At 54.0% G+C, this 20,563-nt stretch overlaps 3 protein-coding genes and 1 long non-coding RNA gene across 34 annotated transcripts in view; 3 read left to right on the top strand and 1 right to left on the bottom strand.

The window, feature by feature from the left end:
• The window catches only part of LOC311626233, a 1,185,289-nt gene that overhangs the window by 1,009,494 nt on the left and 155,232 nt on the right, over nucleotides 1-20,563 (top strand). The gene's annotated exons all lie outside the window — the stretch shown is intronic.
• LOC311626187 (uncharacterized protein C6orf47) lies at nucleotides 604-2,439 on the top strand. The gene has a single exon (XM_084891239.1). The coding sequence runs from the start codon at nucleotides 1,213-1,215 to the stop codon at nucleotides 2,089-2,091; it is 879 nt and encodes a 292-aa protein (XP_084747365.1). The 5' UTR covers nucleotides 604-1,212; the 3' UTR covers nucleotides 2,092-2,439.
• Nucleotides 2,913-7,844, bottom strand: APOM (apolipoprotein M). Of its 2 annotated transcripts, none has more exons than XM_084891283.1 (6): nucleotides 7,739-7,844; nucleotides 4,321-4,475; nucleotides 3,877-3,950; nucleotides 3,689-3,787; nucleotides 3,419-3,517; nucleotides 2,913-3,046 (listed from the first exon to the last, which is right to left on the bottom strand). In XM_084891283.1, exons 2-6 carry the CDS (start codon nucleotides 4,371-4,373, stop codon nucleotides 3,021-3,023), a joined length of 351 nt encoding a protein of 116 aa, XP_084747409.1. In that variant the 5' UTR covers nucleotides 4,374-4,475; nucleotides 7,739-7,844; the 3' UTR covers nucleotides 2,913-3,020. The 2 variants fall into 2 exon arrangements, with proteins under 2 accessions (XP_084747409.1, XP_084747408.1); XM_084891282.1 differs by lacking the exon at nucleotides 7,739-7,844 and adding an exon at nucleotides 4,836-6,072.
• Nucleotides 7,610-20,027, top strand: BAG6 (BAG cochaperone 6). Of its 30 annotated transcripts, none has more exons than XM_084891056.1 (26): nucleotides 7,610-7,873; nucleotides 8,488-8,608; nucleotides 9,694-9,811; nucleotides 9,925-10,121; nucleotides 10,341-10,394; nucleotides 10,550-10,624; nucleotides 11,887-12,119; nucleotides 12,589-12,718; nucleotides 13,819-14,016; nucleotides 14,224-14,473; nucleotides 14,784-14,861; nucleotides 14,972-15,079; nucleotides 15,200-15,312; nucleotides 15,411-15,495; nucleotides 15,657-15,940; nucleotides 16,793-17,084; nucleotides 17,250-17,419; nucleotides 17,621-17,674; nucleotides 17,790-17,892; nucleotides 17,976-18,100; nucleotides 18,267-18,413; nucleotides 18,507-18,566; nucleotides 18,665-18,808; nucleotides 18,882-18,989; nucleotides 19,433-19,579; nucleotides 19,865-20,027. In XM_084891056.1, exons 2-26 carry the CDS (start codon nucleotides 8,501-8,503, stop codon nucleotides 19,958-19,960), a joined length of 3,477 nt encoding a protein of 1,158 aa, XP_084747182.1. In that variant the 5' UTR covers nucleotides 7,610-7,873; nucleotides 8,488-8,500; the 3' UTR covers nucleotides 19,961-20,027. The 30 variants fall into 30 exon arrangements, with proteins under 30 accessions (XP_084747182.1, XP_084747174.1, XP_084747159.1 ...); XM_084891040.1 differs by having other exon boundaries at nucleotides 7,632-7,873; nucleotides 15,408-15,495; XM_084891051.1 differs by having other exon boundaries at nucleotides 7,645-7,866; nucleotides 15,408-15,495.

Raw genomic sequence — 20,563 nt, 5'->3', positions numbered from 1 at the left:
GAGCCAGAAGGGGCAGCCCCTGCAGTTGGCATGATAGGGTCACCTCCCTGCCAGCCCTAGCCCTTTTCTAGAGCACCTGCCTACTCAAGATAGGATCCTGAATAGGTGGTGAGAGTGGGGATGGGCTTGTAGGAAGAGGCCAGTGTGGTGGGAAGCCCTACCACAGTGCAGCCTGCACTCTGTTAGCTGACTGGCACCAGTGCCCTGGCCTCTCAAATCTAAACTTTTTACTACCTGAGAATCCCTGACGGCGGAAACCGCCCATTCCTCTACATTGTCCTCCTCATACTCCCCTTTCCCTTGTGCTGCTTATGCCAGGTGCCAGGCAAATGGAGAGCTCACAATGCCAGCCCCGGAATGAAATCTGGAGCAGGGAACAGGACTCCTCAGCTTCCTTTTCCGGAAAAGCCTCTCAGGAAGTCATGGACACAAGAACGCGTTGTGGGGCGTGGGGGGAGAACCCGAGGCAGGGGGCTAGAATGGCAGGCGAGTTCTGGGCCGCACTGGCGCCGGCCTCTGGGCGACGGAAACGGGACCGCTAACGCCGGGCCCTGCGGCCGCTGACGTCCGGGCGGCGCACAAACGTCGCGGGGCGGGCCCTCCGCACGCCCTCCCTCCCGCGGCTCCGCCCCGGCCTCCGCGTCCTTGCAGCTGCTTCCGCCGGGCTCCTGCGCCTTCGGGAGGCCGCGGCCCATCGTCCTGGGCGCCTGGGTCCCGGACAGGCCCGCTCTTTGGCTCACAACTGCGGGCTCCGAGGACGCTGTGGCCTGACCTTTCCGAGGCCGCGGTGGGCTGCCAGCCCCGGAATTCAAGGGATGAAGCTGCTGGCCGCGGTCCGCGGGACACCTGCCCCTCCCGCCCACGGGAGACGTCCTACTGCTGAGCTCCCTTAGGACCCCTGCACCGCACCGGAGCACCTTCCTTCGCTCTTGGATGGAGCACGGCCTCTCCAGCTTTGGGGGCGCCGTGGGCGGCCTCGGTGAGTGAAACTTGGTGTGCTGTTTGCTGGGAAGAAAACCCGGAAACAGGGAGGACACTCGGGCGCCTGAGACCTGGTCGGATCCTGAGACTTGGAATCGTGTGTGGGGCGGGGAGCGCCTTTGGATGTACTTCTGAATTCAGAGCACTCACCAAGCCCATCGCTGTGCTGCTGAGCCCCAACGGTGCCAGGAAGCGGCCTCAGGATTTGGGGGTTCATTACACATTCCAACCATGTTCCTGCGGCGGCTTGGAGGCTGGCTCCCTCGCCCTTGGAGCCGCAGGAAACCCAGGCCTGACCCGCCCACCCCAGAACCCAGCCGGGTGGATAGCTCCCCTGAAAACTCAGGGAGCGACTGGGACAGTGCCCCCGAAACCATGGGCGATGTGGGGCCCTCCCAGAGGAAGGACTCAGGGGCCCGGAGTAGTTCTGAGGCTGCTTCACAACCAAGCAGGGAGCCCCAAGTTGAGCAACTGGGAAGCAAAAGAATGGATTCCCTCAAGGGGGACAAGACTGGTGCTGGCATTCAAGAGTTGGGGAGACTGGAGGCAGCAGAGGCCATTCCCAAACTGGGATGGGATCCCGAGGACTCAGGTGGCACCAGGAGGTCTGAAGTGTCTCCTGACGCGCCCGTGGAGAAGCCCGGCCGGCGTCAGAAGCTGCTGGGCTGGCTGCGGGGGGCACAAGGTGGGGGAGCACAAGGTGGGAGAGCAGGGGCTCCCTCGCAGTACCTGGGGGGCCCTGAGGAGTGTCTGCAGATCTCCACCAACCTGACCCTGCACTTGCTGGAGCTGCTGGCCTCAGCCCTGCTGGGGCTGTGCTCCCGGCCACTGCGGGCGGCCCTGGACATGCTGGGCCTGAGCGGGCCTCTGGGCCTCTGGCTGCATGGGCTGCTGTGCTTCCTGGCCGCCCTGCACGGGCTCCATGCCGTGCTGAGCCTCCTCACTGCCCACCCCCTGCACTTCGCCTGCCTCTTCGGTCTCCTCCAGGCTCTGGTGCTGGCTGTCAGCCTCCGGGAGCCACGCGGGGGTGAGGAGGCCACTGACTGGGAGGGTAATAAGTTGGGGAGGGAGGGTGAGGAGCAGAGGGGAGACCCAGGAAAGGGGCTATGACCTCAGAGTGGGTGTGACCAGGCCCCTCCCCCGCCCCAGGGTGAAGACTGTGTGGCCTTTAGGAGAGTAGGGGGCATGGCCCAGACTGTAAGCACAGGGACCTCAGGGATGGGGAAGAAACCCCGGAGTATGAGGGTGCCCGCCCGCCCGCCCACGGGAGGGAACAGCTGTTCAGGGTGTCTGGGATTATGGACAGTGGGGGCGTAGCCTTTGAATTCACCAGCTGTTGTTAACTTTTTGATTTTATATTTCTCCTACCTTCAAGTTTGCTTTTCCATCTTCACATTTTAAAAGCCAAAAAATATTTTTTTAATGTGGTGGTGGAGAATAAAGACTAAATGGCCCTCTACCTTTCAAGGCTCCCCAGGGACAGGCAGAACTCCAGCTGGGCTAAGAGGGTGGTTGGGCGACCCAAGGGGTCCTTGGATCTTGGGACATCTAGGGTAGAATGGGGCTGCTAGCTGGGTGGATTTGGGGGCTGGATGGGGCGCACAGGCAAGAGGGAGCCTGCGAAGTGGGTGTTTCTGGGAGTCGGAGTGGGGATGCTTTGGGTGGTACTGGGTCAGGGGTGGGTCAGGGTAGGCGGCCCACACAGGCCGTGTGGGGGAGCGCTGGAGCTTGCAGCCCCAAGCAGGGGTCAGGGGTTGCTCACTCAGCAATAAATCACTGTCGCACCGAGTCCTAAGCATACCACTCACGTGAGTTAACTGCCACGCGGGGTCCTTCCTGATGCCGCCCAGTTAGGGATTTAGGAGGTAGGAAGTTCAGGGGAGTTTTGAAATGGGAGAGGGATTGATGTCTGGAGACAAACCCCAACGTGATGAGAACTGAAAAACGGTCTTTATTACTCTTGGAAGGGCATCTCTGGCTCCTCTCCACCACAGTCTTAGTCCCACCACATACAGCTGGGGCACAGAGGAAGCCACAGGTCAGTCACCGGACTGCGTGCAGGCTTCTGGTGGGAGGAGGGAGAAAAGAAGAGGATGGAAAGGAAGGAAATCCAGGAAGAGACGCAAGCTTGCTGGTAACGGGTGAGGAGAATGCATCCCCTCATCCCTCCCCTGTCAAAGAAGGGGCCTCTGAGGCCATTTCCCTGTGCCCGACTGCCCCTTCATCTGCTGCAAGCTCCGAAACCTCTCTTGAGTAGCCCACAGCCTATTCCGCTTCCTCTGCTGCCATCACAGCCGGAGCACAATGGTGCTATGACACAGCCGCTCTGGTAGCCTTTGGTCTGCCCTCTGGTGACATCACTCGAGTCCCTTTCACCCAGAGCCTGCAGCAGACTTGGTGAGTCCTAGTTCTCTTCTGTGGGACTTTGTCCCCTTACCTTGCTTCCTGGGAGTCAGTAAGAAGGCCTTGGAGTCCAGGCAGGAGGCCAGGGACTGGAATTCCTCCACACACTTCTCAGGAGGGTGTGGTGAGCGATCTGAAAGGGCACAGCATGGCCAGGCCCATCAGCGCCTCTACTTGGCAACACCCCTGGTGAGGGCCTGGAAGCACCCAGCCCTGCCTGGGATGGTATCCCAGGGCCCAGAGGGAGGGCCTCCCCTGCCCTCCTGGTCTCCTTCCAACCCATCCTGCCTGCCACCTCACTCACTGTAGAGCAGGAAGCGCTGGTAGCCCTGGCCCGTCTCCTTCAGCATGATTCCACCTGGGCATGAGCTGGAAAAGAGCTGGGTCTTCATGTCGGGGCGGCCTGTCAGGATGGGTTGTGGGAAGTGTGAGGATAGAGATGCAAAACAAGCAAGCCAGGGGCCTGGAGAGGGCGGGCTGGAGAGAGCCAACCTTCAGTGCTGAGGTCTGTGCTCCCTTCAGCCAGGTGGTAGATCCATTCCCGGGGCACGCAGGACCCGGTCTTCCTGCAGAGGGGGTGGCGGCAAGGAAGAAGATTGAATGACACCCAAGCACACAGTATCAACCTTACTTAGCCCTTTATTCCTTCTTGACGCCTGGGTCACCTTGGCTTTCAAGATACCCTGTTTCCCCGAAAATAAGACAGTGTCTTATATTAATTTTTTCTCCCAAAGTTGCGCTAGGTCTTATTTTCGGGGAAACACGGTACCAAGGGATAGTTAGGCCCATCTCTCGCCAGACGAAAACTAATAGAACCGTCGGACTCAGTGGGCCAAGAACAGCGGGTATGCCAATGGACCCAACTCTTTGTGGGTAGGTACGCACCCTTTGGGCAGAGACTGTACCTACTGGTGCCTCTGCCTCCTCACCACTTACGTGCGAATGGTAGCACGAAGCTGGAGCTGCGTGGGGGCAGAGCCCGCAGCCATGTTGAAGACGATGTTGTCCACAGGGTCAAAAGTTGCCAACTCCTCCTTGGTGGGAGCTGCCCCTGCGATGAAATGCCACTGGCCCAGGTGGGGCTCTGGGAACTGGAGAGACAACAAGGGGAGCAAAAGAGGGTGTGTCCCACTGCAGGTCCATCCAACCTGTCAGGACAGCAAGACTTCGTGTAGAGGTATCGGCTGCCTTTTTCCAACTGGGCTTGGATCCATGACAGGGAGTCATTAAATGACTTTCCCTCTTTGCCTGCCCTCAATAACCCGAGTATCCCTCCAACCCCCAGATTCTATCATGTCTCCACATTGATGGCCAAAGTACTAATACATTTTTATCTGTCCTTGCTTTTATCATCACAAAATTCACACCCTCCTCCGCTGTGAGGTCACTCTAGGCCACCCACTCAAGTGCCTCTGAGCCCCCACTGTAAGCTTCCCCTTCTCAGTCCATACCTCTTTCCCATCCACTTCCTGAGTTGTCAGTTGACTGGGCTCAGGGCACTGGTAGATGGAATTAAGGAGAATGCCATAGAGGTAAAGCAGAGCTGCCCAGATTTGGTGGAACATCTTCAGGCAACAGGGAGCTGGTATGTTCTTCGTGGGGTGGCTGGTGCCTTAACTATTCTCTCCCCCACTGGCTGCTCAGTCCACTCTGCTTCCAGCCCCCTTGCCTTGACCCTTGACCCTTTACCTGCTAATGAGTAACTTCAACCTTGTTTTCCAAACATGGATTAGGGTTTGGCCCTTCCTCCCCCTCTTCTAGATGCAGCCACTCCACCACACACCGTGGCAGTCCAGGGTCTGGGGGATTATCAGAAGAGCTGAGCCCTGCAGGTAGACAGCGCTCTTTATGCTGTTGTGCAGCATTGGAGAGGTGGGTTTATTCATTCACTTAGCAAGTTTTTTTTTTTAAATTCCAGCTGTTTGCCAGGAATTGGCTAAGCTCTGGGGACAAGAATGAATAAGGCATAGTCCCTGGCCTTGAAGCAGTCAGTCTAAGGAAAACTAGCTGTGTAAACAAATCATTGTAATACCTGATAAGTGCTTTAGGACAGGTACGAACCAGGTTCAGGCCATGGCTGATGGGTGGCTTTTTCTCTGGTTTATAATTAGGGAAATAATATACACACCATTCAGAAAAGCTCATGGACACAGTTCATCCAATGTTTATTACCATAAGAGACTACATGATCTAGTGGTTAAGGGGGACAGATGGACACAGGTGTTGGGCAGAGTGGGTTCAAGTCCTAACTCTAATTAGACAATTTCTATGCCTGTTTTTTCATCTTTAAAATGAGCAAATCATCAATCTCATTGGATTAAGAGATAATGCATATAAAGCCCTTTGCAAAGGCCTATACCTGGCAAGTCCAAAGTAAATATTTGTTGAAGTAATGCTTGTAAAGTGATTATTAGTTTCTGGTGGGTGATACATTCCCAAATAATACCCTGTTTCCCCGAAAATAAGACTGTCTTAATTTTTGCTCCCAAAGATGCGCTAGGTCTTATTTTCAGGGGATGTCTTATTTTTCCATGAAGAAGAATATGGTACACATTTATTGTTAAATGAAAATAAAGGAAATTCATTACCTGTATACGGTACGGTAGTACGGTAGTTGTCAACACAAACCACACAAACTGTGAATCCTACAGTATCAAGAATTTACTCATTTATTCAATGACAATCACATCATCTTCTGGAACATCATCATAACAATCCAATTCCTTAATTTCCTGGTGAATTTCTTGTGACTCCATTTCTTTCAGAATCAGTGGACCAAATCTCTCATGTTTAGCCTAGGGGGGCCTAATTTTTGGCGGGATGCTTTATATTTCACTCAGAAGGAAACCTGTAAGTAGGTCTTATTTTCAGAGGATGTCTTATTTTCGGGGAAACACGGTAGTACTAAGAGGGTGGAGCAGTTAATGCAATGAAATGTGGGACTTTCTTAATTATAACTTACAGACTGGGGGGGGTGGGGGGAGAGGTTTGTCCTGAGAGGTGAGCCTTAAGATTTCGGGTATTTGGAGAGTTCAGCATACTATTTTCTTTTGGGGTAATGTTTGACTTTTTTATATATATATATATATATATATATATATATATATATATATATATATTTTATTGATTTTTTACAGAGAGGAAGAGAGAGGGTTAGAGAGTTAGAAACATTGATGAGAGAGTAACATCACATCGAACAGCTGCCTCCTGCATACTGCACCCCCCCACTGGGGATATGCCCGCAACCAATGCCGTTAGACCAGAATCGAACCTGGGACCTTTCAGTCCGCAGGCCAACGCTCTATCCACTGAGCAAAACCGGTTTCGGCATGTTTGACATTTATTAAAAAAAAAAAACACTAAAAAATGTACTGGGGCAGTAAAGAAGTGCTTGACCCAGAGGAGTCTGGGAGGCCTGGATCTGTCAGTTCCCTAGTTGTACTCACTTTATAAAGGGGATGTAATAGCCATCTCCTGCTGAATGACTTATAAATGGGACAGTACGTAGAACCCTGAACTGGAACAGTAATCGGACCTGGGTACAAACCGAGAACCCCAGAAGGGCTGGGCCGGGCCGGCAGAGGGCCGGGGCGAAGGCGGCGGGGCAGTATCCCCCGGACCTCGGCCTGCAGAAACCCTGTGGCGGCCCCTTCAATCCCCCACGGCCGGAATCTCGCGTTTCGGTCCGGTCGAACTTCGTTTGCTCTCAACTCCCAACGTCGGAGGCCCATTGTTGGGGGACAAAAGTCCCGAGAGGTAGTAAACCCTTAGCTTCTGAGAAATAGCGAGTTCCCTCGGCCGCGCACCGCCGAAGAGAAACATGGCACCCGCGCTCCGTAAACCGTCCACTGGACAGAACCGAAATTAGGCCCAACGACACGACCGCACGGAAGACGGTTCGCGAGCCAGCCCAACCGCCCGGCTCGGAGCCTTCCGGGCCGCCGCAGGAGCGCCGCGGCGCGGGCGGGATTTTAGGTGGCCAGGACAGTGCCGCATCAAAGTCTCTGCCGGCCACGACCTTAACACAGATGAACGAGGCACAATCTTTAGTCCCCAAACTCCAGGACCTATATAACCGTCCAAAGCTTCTCGAGGCGGTCCTCGAGTCTCCTCTGGTAATTCTTTTCAGGCATTTACAGTGGCCACCTCAATCTCCGAAAGCTCCTGCGCGCGCAGGGAAGCTAGGAACGGCGCTAGCGAAGGTGGGGCGGTGCCTGTGCGTACGCATGCGTAATGCGACGCACGCAGACGCAGTACGGTCCCCCGGGCGACGGCGGCGGCGGCGGCTCCTCGGGTTGCTCGGCTCCCTCCCATCTAGGCCGGGCCCCGGCCCGTCTCGCCCTCAGGAACTCACTGTTTGGGGCCGTGGACTTCCTTGTCGTGCCCCACGAAAGTGAAGCTTGGGGACTTGAGGAGAGCCGGAAGTTCCGCCTCGCGATCTCCAAATATTATCGGGGAAACGGAAGTGGCCGTCGGTGGCAGGTTGGAGGTGACCGGAAGTGACGGCACCGTGGGGAAGTCGGGGGTGGACCCGCGGGGTGGTATGTGTATTTGATGTGTGTTTGCGACGCTCTGCTGGAACTCCGAAAGAAGGCAGAAGAGGGGGGCAGTCAGCTAACCGGTCTGGCCCCCCGTGAGTGTCCCCTCATTTTGGGTCTCGTGAGTTAGGTGGGCTCAGTGGGCGTGGTGCGCGTGCGCGAAACCACTTTCTTCGCAGTGTAATGCGACCCCCCACCCCGCTCTTCTCGCGTTGTCCCAGCGTATCTGGGGCCCATCGCAACCGGTGATGACACTGGAATTCTTGCTTCCTTCCTTTCCTGCTCCCTAGCCTGTGAGGCCCACTCTTGGGATTGGCATCGTGGGGCCCCTCCCACCTCCCGTCCTCCCATCCTCCAGCTTCCTTTGCCGTTGCATTTCTCTCCCTGTGCCCCGGAATCAGAAGGGGGATGGTGTGTGTGTGTGTGTGTGTGTGTGTGTGTGTGTGCGCGCGCTAGTGTGGGAGAAACTCTTTAGGCATTGGGGCGGAGACTCGGGCCGGGGAGGCTTCTGGGTATATAAAATCAGCTCTAGGCGGCAGTGGGCCTCTCTCTGTTTTTTTCTTAGAGAGCTGTAGGCCATGGAGCCCAGCAATAGCACCAGTACCACCATGGAGGAGCCTGACAACCTGGAGGTGCTGGTGAAGACCCTGGACTCTCAGACCCGGACCTTTATTGTGGGGTCCCAGGTGAGACCCCAGTACTTCTGGAAGATGTCCATTAACTTTTCCTCCTCTAGGCCCTTTAATCTGAGAGAACAACCTGATTTTCTGATCCTCAACTTTTCTTCCATTGATTTCTTTGTTCATGTTCTAGACAACATTTTTTAATGTGTTTTGTTGAGTTAGGAGTTATGGTTTCTATGAGCTAGGTTTTGTTCTGCCTTCCTCCACAATAGAACTCCATGCAGAGGGGAATATGGAGGAAGGAGGAATCTGTATGCCATCATCATGAGTGAACTGCCACTCAAAGGGATAGACATGGCTCCTGCCTTTGGGAAGGAAAATAGAATACACAGACCCCCAATGCAAGTGTGTCTTAAAAGCACAAAATTGGTTAGAATTATACTGTGCTTTTAAAGGTGATAAATCAGAGCCCATAATGCAGGTAGAGGCCTAATAGAGTGTTGAATGGAGATACTAACATGTGTGGTATAATTTTAATCATTTGAGTTTAACAGCATTAGCACAACTATCAGTGTCATTGCTCCTGTAATACTGGGAAACAAAATTGTGAGGGGTTGACCCATGGTTTTTAAAACATGACATTATATGTATTTCAGAAAACTATACAGGCTTTTGTGATTAGATGTGTGTAAACCTAATCTTCCCAAGAGTAAGTTGTCTGGTTAGGAAAAATAGTTTTCTTTTTGCTCTCTTCTCTTGTTCTTCTTGGTTGAGTCTTCTTTCCTTAACCTGATTGTCCACCCCATCTTCTTTGTCGTCACTTTTATCTTTGAGATAAAGTTGTATCATTTTGTGTTTGAGGAGTCATATCTTTAGACACACATTCCCTTGTGGGCCAGGCAGAGGAGTGAACAGATTATCAGTTGGCTTTTCTGTTTCTCAGCCATGTAATTTTCTCCTAGGCCTAGAAGATATAGCTTATTGTTAGTATTTTGACAGGGAGTTGTCTTAGTTTGGGGTTTTGCACATAATTATCTTATGAGAAACAGGTAGTGATTTTATAATGAGGTGGTTTTTACCCCTCACCCCTCCAAGTCAGCTGTCCTTCCTTTTCCTCCATTCCCTGACACCTCTGTCCCTTCTTGCAGATGAATGTAAAGGAATTTAAGGAGCACATTGCTGCCTCTGTCAGCATCCCCTCTGAGAAACAACGGCTCATCTATCAGGGACGAGTTCTTCAGGATGATAAGAAGCTCCAGGAATACAGTAAGGGGCTGGGGAAGCAGTTCGGAGGCAGTGCAGAGGGATGAGCTGAAACCTGATAGATTTTTATTTTATTTTCTTTTCTTTATTTATTTATTTATTTATTTATTTTGCAGATGTTGGGGGCAAGGTTATCCACCTGGTAGAACGCGCACCCCCTCAGACTCAACTCCCTTCTGGGGCATCTTCTGGGACAGGGTCTGCCTCAGCCACCCATGGTGGGGGACCCCCACTTGGTACTCGGGGGCCTGGGGCCGCTGTTCATGACCGGAATGCCAACAGCTATGTCATGGTTGGAACCTTCAATCTTCCTGTAAGCTTGTGTTCCACCTGGGGTGGTTTTTGTGGTGAAGGATAGTTTAGGTTGTGGTAGCAGCCAAGAGCTCGGTATTTAGATTGGGTTTGGAGGGCCCTGTGGTCTACTAACGGCCTCAGACGTGAGAAAAGGATGGGTCTCCAGAGAATGAATTGGAAATGTGGGGGCCTTAGTATTTGGCTTCTCCCAGAGCAACTTCCCTTACCCTTTCCCCAGAGTGACGGCTCTGCTGTGGATGTTCACATCAACATGGAGCAGGCCCCAGTTCAGGTATCAGGGGCCTGGGAGGGTCAGGGAAGGGGATCTGGGAGAAGGAGGCCATGAGGTGGGATTGGACTTGGCTGAGGAGATGCTGGGACCTGTTTCAGTAGGCTCTGGAGCCCATGGCTTTCTCTCAAACTTGCCCTAACTCTCCCTCATCATAGAGTGAACCTCGGGTACGACTGGTGATGGCTCAGCACATGATCAGGGATATTCAGACCTTGCTATCCCGGATGGAGGTAAGTGGCCTGTCACTCTCTCCCTGTCCTCCCTACCCCTTGTCTCAGCCTGGGAGTGAAAGCATGACTAGCTGGTTCCTTTCATTGGTTTTTTTTCCCCCTTTTTTTTGTTTTTGGCCGCTTCCTTTCTAATCTGATCTGTTCTCTGCATTCTTCATTCTTTGGGCGAAAAAAATGATCTATGAGGCTCTCTTGTCCCTGCCAATCCTCTTGGTGACTGGTGTCTGGGAAGTTTGTTTTACACTTGTCAGATAACTCTCATGTCATTTTTTTTTTTCAATTAAAAAAGGATTTTATACTTTATAACTTTTTTAAACTTTTATTTATTGATTTTAGAGAGAGGAAAAGGGAGAGAGAGCGAAACATCATTTTGTTGGTCCACTCTTTTATACATTTGTTGTTTGATTCTAATATGTACCCTGACTGGGGATTGAACCCCCAACCTTGATGTATCGGAAGGTTTCTCTAACCAACTGAACTATCTGGCGAGGGCCTTTAATTACATTTTTTTGAAAATATGTTTTTGTTGACTTTAAAGTGACAGGGGAAGGGAAAGGTGAGGGAGAGAAACATCAATGAGAGAGAACCATCAGTCGGCTGCCTCCTGAATGCCCCCTACTGGGGATTGAGCCTGCAGCCCAGGAATCAACTGGGGAACTCGGTGTGTGGGTTGATGCTCAGCCAACTGAGCCACATCGGCCAAGGGAGGGCCTTTAATTTCTTAATTGTGATATTTGATATTGAAATGTCCAAATTTCATTAGTTTGTGCTCTGTCTGCAACCTATGGCTTTTTCTCTTCTTCTGAAGATTAGAAAACCATAATATCTACTTTTTGTTAGTAATTCATTTGCAAGAATTTTAGGTATTTATTAAGCCTTTGACTTGTCAGTCTTTTTTTTTTTTTTTTTTTTAATATATTTTATTGATTTTGTACAGAGAGGAAGGGAGAGAGATAGAGAGTTAGAAACATCGATGAGAGAGAGTCATCGATCAGCTGCCTCCTGCACACTGCCCACTGGGGATATCCCCGCAACCAAGGTACATGCCCTTGACCGGAATCGAACCCGGGACCTTTCAGTCCCAAGCCGACGCTCTATCCATTGAGCCAAACCAGTTTCGGCGACTTGTCAGTCTTATAGTGGTTGCTAGGGAGTCTGACATACAGATGCAAAGCCTTGCCTCCAGAGCACTTGGTCCACTTATGCTCCTTAGACCTAGCAGTCCTCTGCAGCAGGCTCATCCTAACTCTCCCCCACTTTAGTGTCGAGGGGGCCCCCAAGCACAGCCCAGTCAGCCGCCTGCACAGACACAGACTGTGGCCCAGGAACCAGGAGCCTTGAGTTCTCAGCCATCAGATCCGGGTGAAAGCGAAGCGCCTTCTCGGGAGCCCATGGAGGCAGAAGTGGAGGAGCGTGCCCCAGCCCAGAGCCCAGAGCTGACTCCTGGCCCAGCCCCAGCGGGCCCAACACCTGTCCCAGAGACAAATGCACCCAAGTGAGAGATGGGGCTCTTTGGGAGGGGTTTGGGATCCTGCGTGGAGGATGAGGCACACAGGTGTGATTGGGAAGGAGGGATTTCTTGGAGGTCTTATGTGGAGGTGGTTGTGGTCAAGGAGGGGCTCTGGAGTAGGTAAAGGAAGTTAGGACTGGGCAACTGAGCTGCACTGTTCTCCCCGGGGCAAGGAAAACCAAATGCTGCTCCCTGACAAGATTCTCCCCTGAGTTCACAGAGGCCCCATCTCTTAACAGAGTCAGCATCTTGCCCTTGTAGGTGCAGCCTGAGCAGTTTACCTTCCTCTCCCCATCTTCCCATGGGTGGGGATAAAGAACTGGCTCTGCTAGTCCAGGAAGGGATTGGGCCAGGGTTCTGGGCGGCCAGGGAGACAGCAGATGTGGTCCCTGTCAACTGCGAGATGGGAAGCTGAGGAGAGCCTTGGCTCACTGCCTCTTGGGGTTGCCCACAGCCATCCTTCCCCTGCGGAGTACATCGAGGTGCTCCAGGAGCTCCAGCGACTTGAGAGCCGCCTTCATCCCTTCCTGCAGCGCTACTATGAGGTTCTGGGTGCCGCTGCCAGCACGGACTACAACAACAACGTGAGCCCGCCCGCCCCTCACCCCGTTCCCCCCTCTCCCCACAAAGACATCGTCTGCAAGATGATGATTTCTCCCTGGGTTTGTGAGTGAGTGATCTTCCCCTCGCTTCCAGGATAGGTGATCGACTTTGCAGCACCCACTCTCTGTCCCCTGAATTGTTTTATTTACTTATTTAGTTTTAGTTTTCTACATATATATACGCACACACATTATTGACTTCAGAGAGGAAGGGAGAGGGAGAGAGAGACAGAAACATCAATGATGAGAGAGAACCACCAATTGGCTTCCTCCCGCACACACACACACCTCCACCCCCCCCACTTGGGATCGAGCCACAACCCGGGAATGTGCCCTTGACTGGAATTGAACTTGGGACCCTTCTGTCTGAACGCTGATGCTCCATCTATTGAGCCAAACTGGCCAGGGCCCGAGGCTATATTTCCATTGATTTTTAGAGAGAGGGAAAGACAAAGAAATATTGATGTGAGAGAAACACATCAATTGGTTGCCTCCTGCATAAGCCCCGACCAGGTCCCAGGCTGGGGAGGAGCCTGTAAGCAATGTATGTGCCCTTGACCAGAATTGAACCCCTTTGGTCCACAGGCTGACGCTCTATCCACTGAGCCAAACCGGCTAGGGCTAGCCAGTTTATAAAGTAAGGGAGATTAGTAGATGATGACATTGATTCACTCTAAGGTCAGTTTAAATAGAAAAGTGTGTGTATTCAATAGATTTTCCAAAGATTTGGTCCCCCGAAGCTTCCAAGGCTACACCTAAAGGTTTAGAGTAGGGGTGTCGAACTCAATCAGAGAAGGGGCCAAAATCTAAAATCCAGCCTAAATCGTGGGCCGAATGGTTTACTGAACAGTCATAAACTGACAATGTCATAAACTGACAGCGGAGTGCAGTGATGACAGCGCGGTGCGGGCCACATTGCAAGGTCTGGCGGGCTGGATTTGGCCCGCGGGCCTTGTGTTTGACACGTGGTTTAGAGGGTGTGATATTCTCAGGTGTTGCTTTGGTTAGTCAGGTGGATTCCAGCCTGATGTTTTCTGCCTTTTGTGTGTTTCTTTCCCCCTTGCCTTTGGCCTGGGCTACAGCAAGAGGGCCGGGAGGAAGACCAGCGCTTGATCAACCTGGTGGGGGAGAGCCTGCGGCTGCTGGGCAACACCTTTGTGGCACTGTCCGACCTGCGCTGCAATCTGGCCTGTGCACCCCCTCGGCACCTGCATGTGGTCCGGCCTATGTCTCACTACACCACCCCCATGGTGCTCCAGCAGGCAGCCATCCCCATCCAGGTGGGTGGCCGGCTGGCCCGAGGGAGAATGGAGAGCTGTAGGTGGGATGACCCAGGATAGCTATTGGACTTGCAGGTTAGGAGGAGAGGAGGCTTAGAATACAGATAACGAAGGATAGGGAGATTTTAGAAATACGTCATGGGGTGGTGCTCTGAGTTAGCATCTTGTGTTTTCCTCACTTCTGTACCACTTGTCTGTCTGCTCCAGATCAACGTGGGGACCACTGTGACCATGACTGGGAATGGGACTCGGCCCCCCCCGACTCCCGGGGCAGAGACATCCCCCCCTGGTCCAGGGCAGGCCTCGCCCCTGGCTCCCTCTTCTGCCACTGTCGAGTCAACTGAGGGGGCGCCTCCCCCAGGGCCGGCTCCTCCCCCAACCACCAGCCACCCGAGGGTCATCCGGATTTCCCACCAGAGCGTGGAGCCCGTAGTCATGATGCACATGAACATTCAAGGTGAGTTAGGGTTGGTGCTCAGGTGAGGAAGGGGAGGCCAGGGCTGCTGCTGGTAGCAGAGGGGTCAGAGCAGGCGTGTGTGTGTGTGTATGTGTGTGTGGGGGGGCGTGGAGGAGCAAGGACTGCTTGTCTTTGGAAATCTGTTTACATGGAGAAGGGAGCACCTCCTCCCCCTCCCCATCTCGATGGTGGGAAAGGCAGGAAGGTATTCTAGGTAGGGATTGGGGGCCTGAAGGACTCCCATCTCACGAGGATACAGTCAGGCCTTGGCCCCACTTGTCTTAGGACCACTCACTGTCTTCCTTTTCAGATTCTGGCACACAACATGGTGGAGTTCCGAGTGCTCCCACTGGACCCTTGGGACCCTCTGGTCATGGCCAGACCCTGGGTAAGAGTGAGGGCTTCAGAGCAGGTTGAATTCTGGGTAGAGAAGGGGTAGGGCCAATTGGGTGGGTTGAAGGGGTCCAGGTTCAAGGTTACATCAGACCCGCCCCCCAGGCTCCACCCTCATCCAGCTGCCCTCCCTGCCCCCTGAGTTCATGCACGCCGTCGCCCACCAGATCACTCATCAGGCCATGGTGGCAGCTGTTGCCTCCGCGGCCACAGGTAATGACCTGGAAAGGGAGGCCTGGGAGGAGGGCCATGGTCCATGTGGCGGGTGTTGTTGGCTGGCGAGTGTGGGCCCGGCCCTCAGCCCTGTTGGTCTCTCCCCTGTGCCACGCACAGGACAGCAGGTGCCAGGTTTCCCGGCAGCCCCGACCCGGGTGGTGATTGCCCGGCCCACACCTCCACAGGCTCGGCCTGCCCATCCTGGGGGGCCCCCAGTCTCGGGGACTCTGGTGAGTAAGGGTGGGAGAGTTTTGTCAGGGGTACCTGGGGAGGGAGCCTGTGGTGGTGCATGGAAAGGGCAGGGCCAAAAGCCCCTCTCTCTCAGCAGGGTGCTGGTCTGGGTACCAATGCCTCTTTGGCCCAGATGGTGAGCGGCCTTGTAGGGCAGCTGCTTATGCAGCCTGTCCTTGTGGGTGAGTCCTCGTTCTCCCCCGCTTCCCTCCCTGACCTCCTCCCTGTGGTTCCCAGTTCTCGCCGGAGTTGCCTGTCCTACCTTCCTGCTAGAGGGCGAGTGGAGGTGCTGCGGGGTCGTGCTTCTTTTTCAATCTCACCTTGCTGCTTTTGGTCCCTACAGCTCAGGGGACCCCAGGAATGGCTCCACCTCCAGCCCCTGCCACTGCGTCAGCCAGTGCTGGCACCACCAACACAGCCACCACAGCTGGCCCTGCCCCAGGGGGCCCCACCCAGCCTCCGCCCCCTCAGCCCTCCGCCACAGATGTACAGTTCTCTCAGCTCCTGGGGAACCTGCTGGGGCCCGCAGGGCCAGGTGCTGGGGGGCCTGGCATGGCTTCTCCCACCATCACCGTGGCGATGCCTGGTGTCCCTGCCTTTCTCCAGGGCATGACTGACTTCTTGCAGGTGAGTGGCTGGCTGCTTCTTCGCTTGTCCTCTCTGCCCAGCCAGGCACTGGTGTCTTGTTGCCATTATATCGCCACTGGGAAGGAGCCCGGCGGAACCATTGAGTCCCCCATTTTGGAGATGAAGAAACGGGGCTTGGAGCATGTGTGTCAATGCTTTCTTTTAAATATTTTATTTTATTTTTTTAAATAAAAATTTTTTAAAATATATTTTTTATTGATTTTTTACAGCGAGGAAGAGAGAGGGATAGTTAGAAACATCGATGAGAATCATCGATCAGCTGCCTCTTGCACACCCCCTACTGGTGGGCGGTGTGCCCGCAACCAAGGTACATGCCCTTGACCGGAATCGAACCCAGGACCCTTCAGTCCGCAGGCCGACGCTCTATCCACTGAGCCAAACCGGTTCCGGCTAAATATTTTATTTTTTAAATATATTTTATTGATTTCTTAGAGAGAGAGAGGGATAGTGAGTTAGAAACATCGATGAGAGAGAATCATCGATCAGCTGCCTCTTGTACACCCCCTACTGGGGAATGTGCCTGCGCAACCAAGGTACATGCCCTTCACCGGAATCGAACCTGGGACCTTTCAGTACGCAGGCCGACGCTCTATCCACTGAGCCAAACTGGTTTCGGCCGTGTCAATGCTTTCTGACCTAACTCATTCAGAGCGGGAGAGCGGCTGCTCGGCCTCCCTCTGCTGCTCAGTACTGCCCATGCATGTTCTGCTGTAAGGAGTCGAATAGAGTGGAGCTCCCCATTTTCCAAACCTCTCTGGTTCGTACCCTCTTGATGCCATTTGATGTCCTTATGCCCATCCTCACCTTATCTTCTTTATATCTTTTTGTCAGGCAACACAGACGGCCCCTCCGCCCCCTCCACCCCCCCCACCTCCACCTCTGGCCCCAGAGCAGCAGGCCATGCCCCCACCAGGGTCCCCTTCTGGTGGTGCCGGGAGTCCTGGAGGCCTGGGTCCTGAGAGCCTGTCCCCGGAGTTCTTCACCTCGGTGGTGCAGGGAGTGCTGAGCTCCCTGCTGGGCTCCCTCGGCGCTCGGGCCGGCAGCAGTGAAAGCATCGCCGCTTTCATTCAGCGCCTCAGTGGGTCCAGCAACATCTTTGAGCCTGGGGCTGATGGGGCTCTTGGTGAGCATGGGGCCGCGGGCTGCCTTGGTCTCCAGGAAAGGGCAGCTGGGGGAAGGTAGATGACCTGTGTTGAGGGGTATTGCTAAGGTGGGATGAGGGGGATGGGCTGGGGTGGTGGGTAGGTCAGGTGATAAAGACTTTGCTAACTTCTGCCCCTGTCCATAGGTTTCTTTGGGGCCCTGCTCTCTCTTCTGTGCCAGAATTTCTCCATGGTGGATGTAGTGATGCTTCTCCACGGGCATTTCCAGCCACTGCAGCGGCTCCAGCCCCAGTTGCGATCCTTCTTTCACCAGCACTACCTGGGTGGCCAGGAGCCCACACCTGGTAACATCCGGGTAAGTGAAGGCCTGGGTCCCAGAGCTCTCCTCCTCCTCACCTTCAGAACCTAATTCCTGACTCAGAATGTCTGTCACCTAAACTGGGACTATCCCAGCCCAAGCAGTCCTGGTCTTGGGGGTGGAGGAGGAAGTGCTTTGAGAACTGAGAATTGAATCTAAACTTGTGCTGTATGTGTCTCCCTCCCATCCCCCCAATAGATGGCCACCCACACACTGATCACGGGGCTGGAGGAATATGTTCGGGAGAGTTTTGTGAGTGACCCTTCCCTATCCCGTCCTCTCTGGAGTCTGACAGGATAGCTTCTGTTCCTCCTCGGCTCCCAGTGTCTGGGGCTCCTCATTTTTGGTTCTCTGTTTTGTCTCTCAGTCTTTGGTGCAAGTTCAGCCAGGTGTAGACATCATCCGGACGAATCTGGAATTTCTGCAGGAGCAGTTCAATAGCATTGCAGCTCACGTTCTGCACTGCACAGGTCAGGCCCGCTAGGTCGGGGGAGCATGGTGTAGTGGGGTGCAGGGCTGCAGAGCCAGCACTCCCTCCTTGTCTTGCCCACAGACAGTGGATTTGGGGCCCGTTTGCTGGAGCTGTGTAACCAGGGCCTGTTTGAGTGCCTGGCTCTGAACCTGCACTGCTTAGGGGGACAGCAGATGGAGCTAGCTGCTGTCATCAATGGCCGAATTGTGAGCACCACCCCGCCCAGATCCCCCAGCCTTTTGTTCCCTCAGGTTTCCATTCTCTGGGATCCTGCAGTTTCCTTTTTCTTATCCAAACTGCCTTGCTTTACCCTTTGATACCTTTCAAAAGCTGGTTGAGGTTTTGTGTTTGAGTCTGCTTTCTGCCCCTCAGCGTCGCATGTCTCGCGGGGTGAACCCGTCCCTGGTGAGCTGGCTGACCACTATGATGGGACTGAGGCTTCAGGTGGTGCTGGAGCACATGCCTGTGGGCCCAGACGCCATTCTCAGATACGTCCGCAGGATCGGTGACCCCCCACAGGTAAAGGCCCTGGTGTTGGCTGTGGGACCGGGGACTGCAGAGAGCTGGAGAGACTTAAGAGGGTTTTCTGTGTTCTCCTGTCCAATTTCACAGCCACTTTCTGAGGAGCCAATGGAAGTTCAGGGATCAGAGAGAACTTCCCCTGAGCCTCAGGTACCAGAGCGAGGTTGAGGGACCAGGTGACTGAGTGGAGGGACGGGGCAGGGTCTGGGGGTTGAGAACTCTGACTCCTCCTGCTCTCTGGCCTGCAGCGGGAGAATGCTTCCCCAGCCCCGGGAACAACAGCAGAAGAGGCGATGTCCCGAGGCCCACCTCCTGCCCCTGAAGGGGGCTCTCAAGAGGAACAGGATGGAGCTTCAGCTGAGACAGAACCTTGGGCAGCTGCAGTCCCCCCAGTGAGTGTCAGGTGATCGGGGCAGAGGCAGCTGGAAGTTGTGGCAGTGGCTTCCTGATCTTTCTCTTCCCCAGGAGTGGGTGCCTATCATCCAGCAGGACATTCAGAGCCAGCGGAAGGTGAAACCCCAGCCTCCCCTGAGTGATGCCTACCTCAGTGGTATGCCTGCCAAGAGACGCAAGGTGGGTTTGCCTCTTCCCTGAGGATCCCTCTAGATCCAAATTCCCGTCATGCTTAGAATCAGACTGAGCTGGAAGGAGGGAGTTCTAGTTTAGCCCCCTCATTTAATTGACGAGGAAACCTTTGTGGGACTCAAGACTTGCTCATGGCTGACCCACCCGTCTTTTTGCCAGCAGCCCCATCACCCGAAGCTCCCTAATCCCTGACTTACCGTGGGTTTCCTCTTATGGACCAGAGCGCTTTGAAGAGCGAGTCCAACACATTCAAATGCTGTTTTTGGCCAGAGCCAAACAATATTAAGTCAGCACTTCTGCTGTTAAAACACATGGGACTATTTCCCCTCTCTCCCGGTGTGGATATTGGTGGACTCAATGGAAAGGGTGAGCTGGGTGGTGGCACTGGATCTGACGCTGATCCTCTTTTCCCTCCCAACCCCGCCCCCCAGACGATGCAGGGTGAGGGCCCCCAGCTGCTTCTCTCAGAGGCCGTGAGCCGGGCAGCTAAGGCAGCCGGAGCTCGGCCCCTGACGAGCCCTGAGAGCCTGAGCCGGGACCTGGAGGCACCAGAGGTTCAGGAGAGCTACAGGCAGCAGGTGCCCCCACCTTGAAGCAGAATAGGGATGGTCTAGTGGGAGGGGTTGGGCTAGGGTCCCTCTTCCCCACATCCCTTCAGAGATGAACTGGTCAGTCTGCGGCTACCACGTGATGTTTTTAAGGTCTTTCTCCCTAGTGGCATCTGGGAAGGCTCAGTGATGCCTTACTGGGCTGCTGACACTGTAGCTGGTGGGGAAGTGTTAGCTCTTGAGGGATGGCCTTGCGTGTCTGTTGGGATCCCAGGGCCTTGGCCAGCGCCTCCAACCTGCTTGTTCTCTTTCTAGCTCCGGGCTGACATACAGAAGCGACTGCAGGAAGATCCCAACTATAACCCCCAGCGCTTCCCTAGTGCCCACCGGGCCTTTGCCGAGGACCCCTAGCTCTCTGCCCCTCCCTCATCAGGGGACCATTTCCCCCCTCTTCCTTCACAGTATTTAAGAAATAAAAGTCAGATTTTCCTGGCCCTTTGTCTGTAAATTGTGTTCATTACATAGTCTGGGCCCCTTAAATCTCTGAAGTTGACTTTTAAAATGGAATAACCCCTAGGAACCCACTATACCAGACAGCTTTGAACATGTTGTCTGAGCAGATGTACACCACGTAAACGTACAGGCCTGTTTTCAATGTTTTATGCAAAATATTTTTGTATGTAAATACCTGAGTTGAGATGGAAGAAACCTATTCCAGGTGCATGCTAGGAAAGGACCTTGAAACTGTCCAGTAAAAACCCATTTCCCAAGCATTAGGAGCCGGACGGCTCAACCAAGACTGGCCAGCACTAGAGCTCGCCTACCCAGAGCAAGGAGCCCACTGCTCTGGTGGAGCGCAGCCCATGACAGCTCCAGAGGCACTGTTTGTATTATAGATTGGAGCCAAGTGACAGACCGGCTGCCTTTGAGATGCTGGTGCTGTCCTCTCCCCGCTTCAGCTTGGTGCTAGGCCAAGAGGAAATGGCAGACAGCTTTGCATAGGCCACTGGGGTC

The sequence above is a fragment of the Pipistrellus hanaki genome (assembly GCF_964339955.1).
Source record: "Pipistrellus hanaki genome assembly, chromosome: 7".
Lineage (NCBI taxonomy): Eukaryota > Metazoa > Chordata > Mammalia > Chiroptera > Vespertilionidae > Pipistrellus > Pipistrellus hanaki.
This window is presented reverse-complemented; position numbering and strand designations above follow the sequence as displayed.

Bases quoted from the DNA above. Each gene is read 5' to 3' on its own strand.
- BAG6 (XM_084891040.1), top strand. From the start codon at position 8,501: ATGGAGCCCAGCAATAGCACCAGTACCACCATGGAGGAGCCTGACAAC. The intron at 12,719-13,818 runs GTGAGCCCGCCC...CCTGGGCTACAG, and splicing joins GCACGGACTACAACAACAAC to CAAGAGGGCCGGGAGGAAGA. The intron at 18,990-19,432 runs GTGGGTTTGCCT...CCCGCCCCCCAG, and splicing joins TGCCTGCCAAGAGACGCAAG to ACGATGCAGGGTGAGGGCCC.
- APOM (XM_084891282.1), bottom strand. From the start codon at position 4,949: ATGTTCCACCAAATCTGGGCAGCTCTGCTTTACCTCTATGGCATTCTC. The intron at 3,951-4,320 runs GTAAGTGGTGAG...CCCCCTCTGCAG, and splicing joins CTTCGTGCTACCATTCGCAC to GAAGACCGGGTCCTGCGTGC. The intron at 3,788-3,876 runs GTTGGCTCTCTC...CCATCCTGACAG, and splicing joins CACAGACCTCAGCACTGAAG to GCCGCCCCGACATGAAGACC.
- LOC311626187 (XM_084891239.1), top strand. From the start codon at position 1,213: ATGTTCCTGCGGCGGCTTGGAGGCTGGCTCCCTCGCCCTTGGAGCCGC.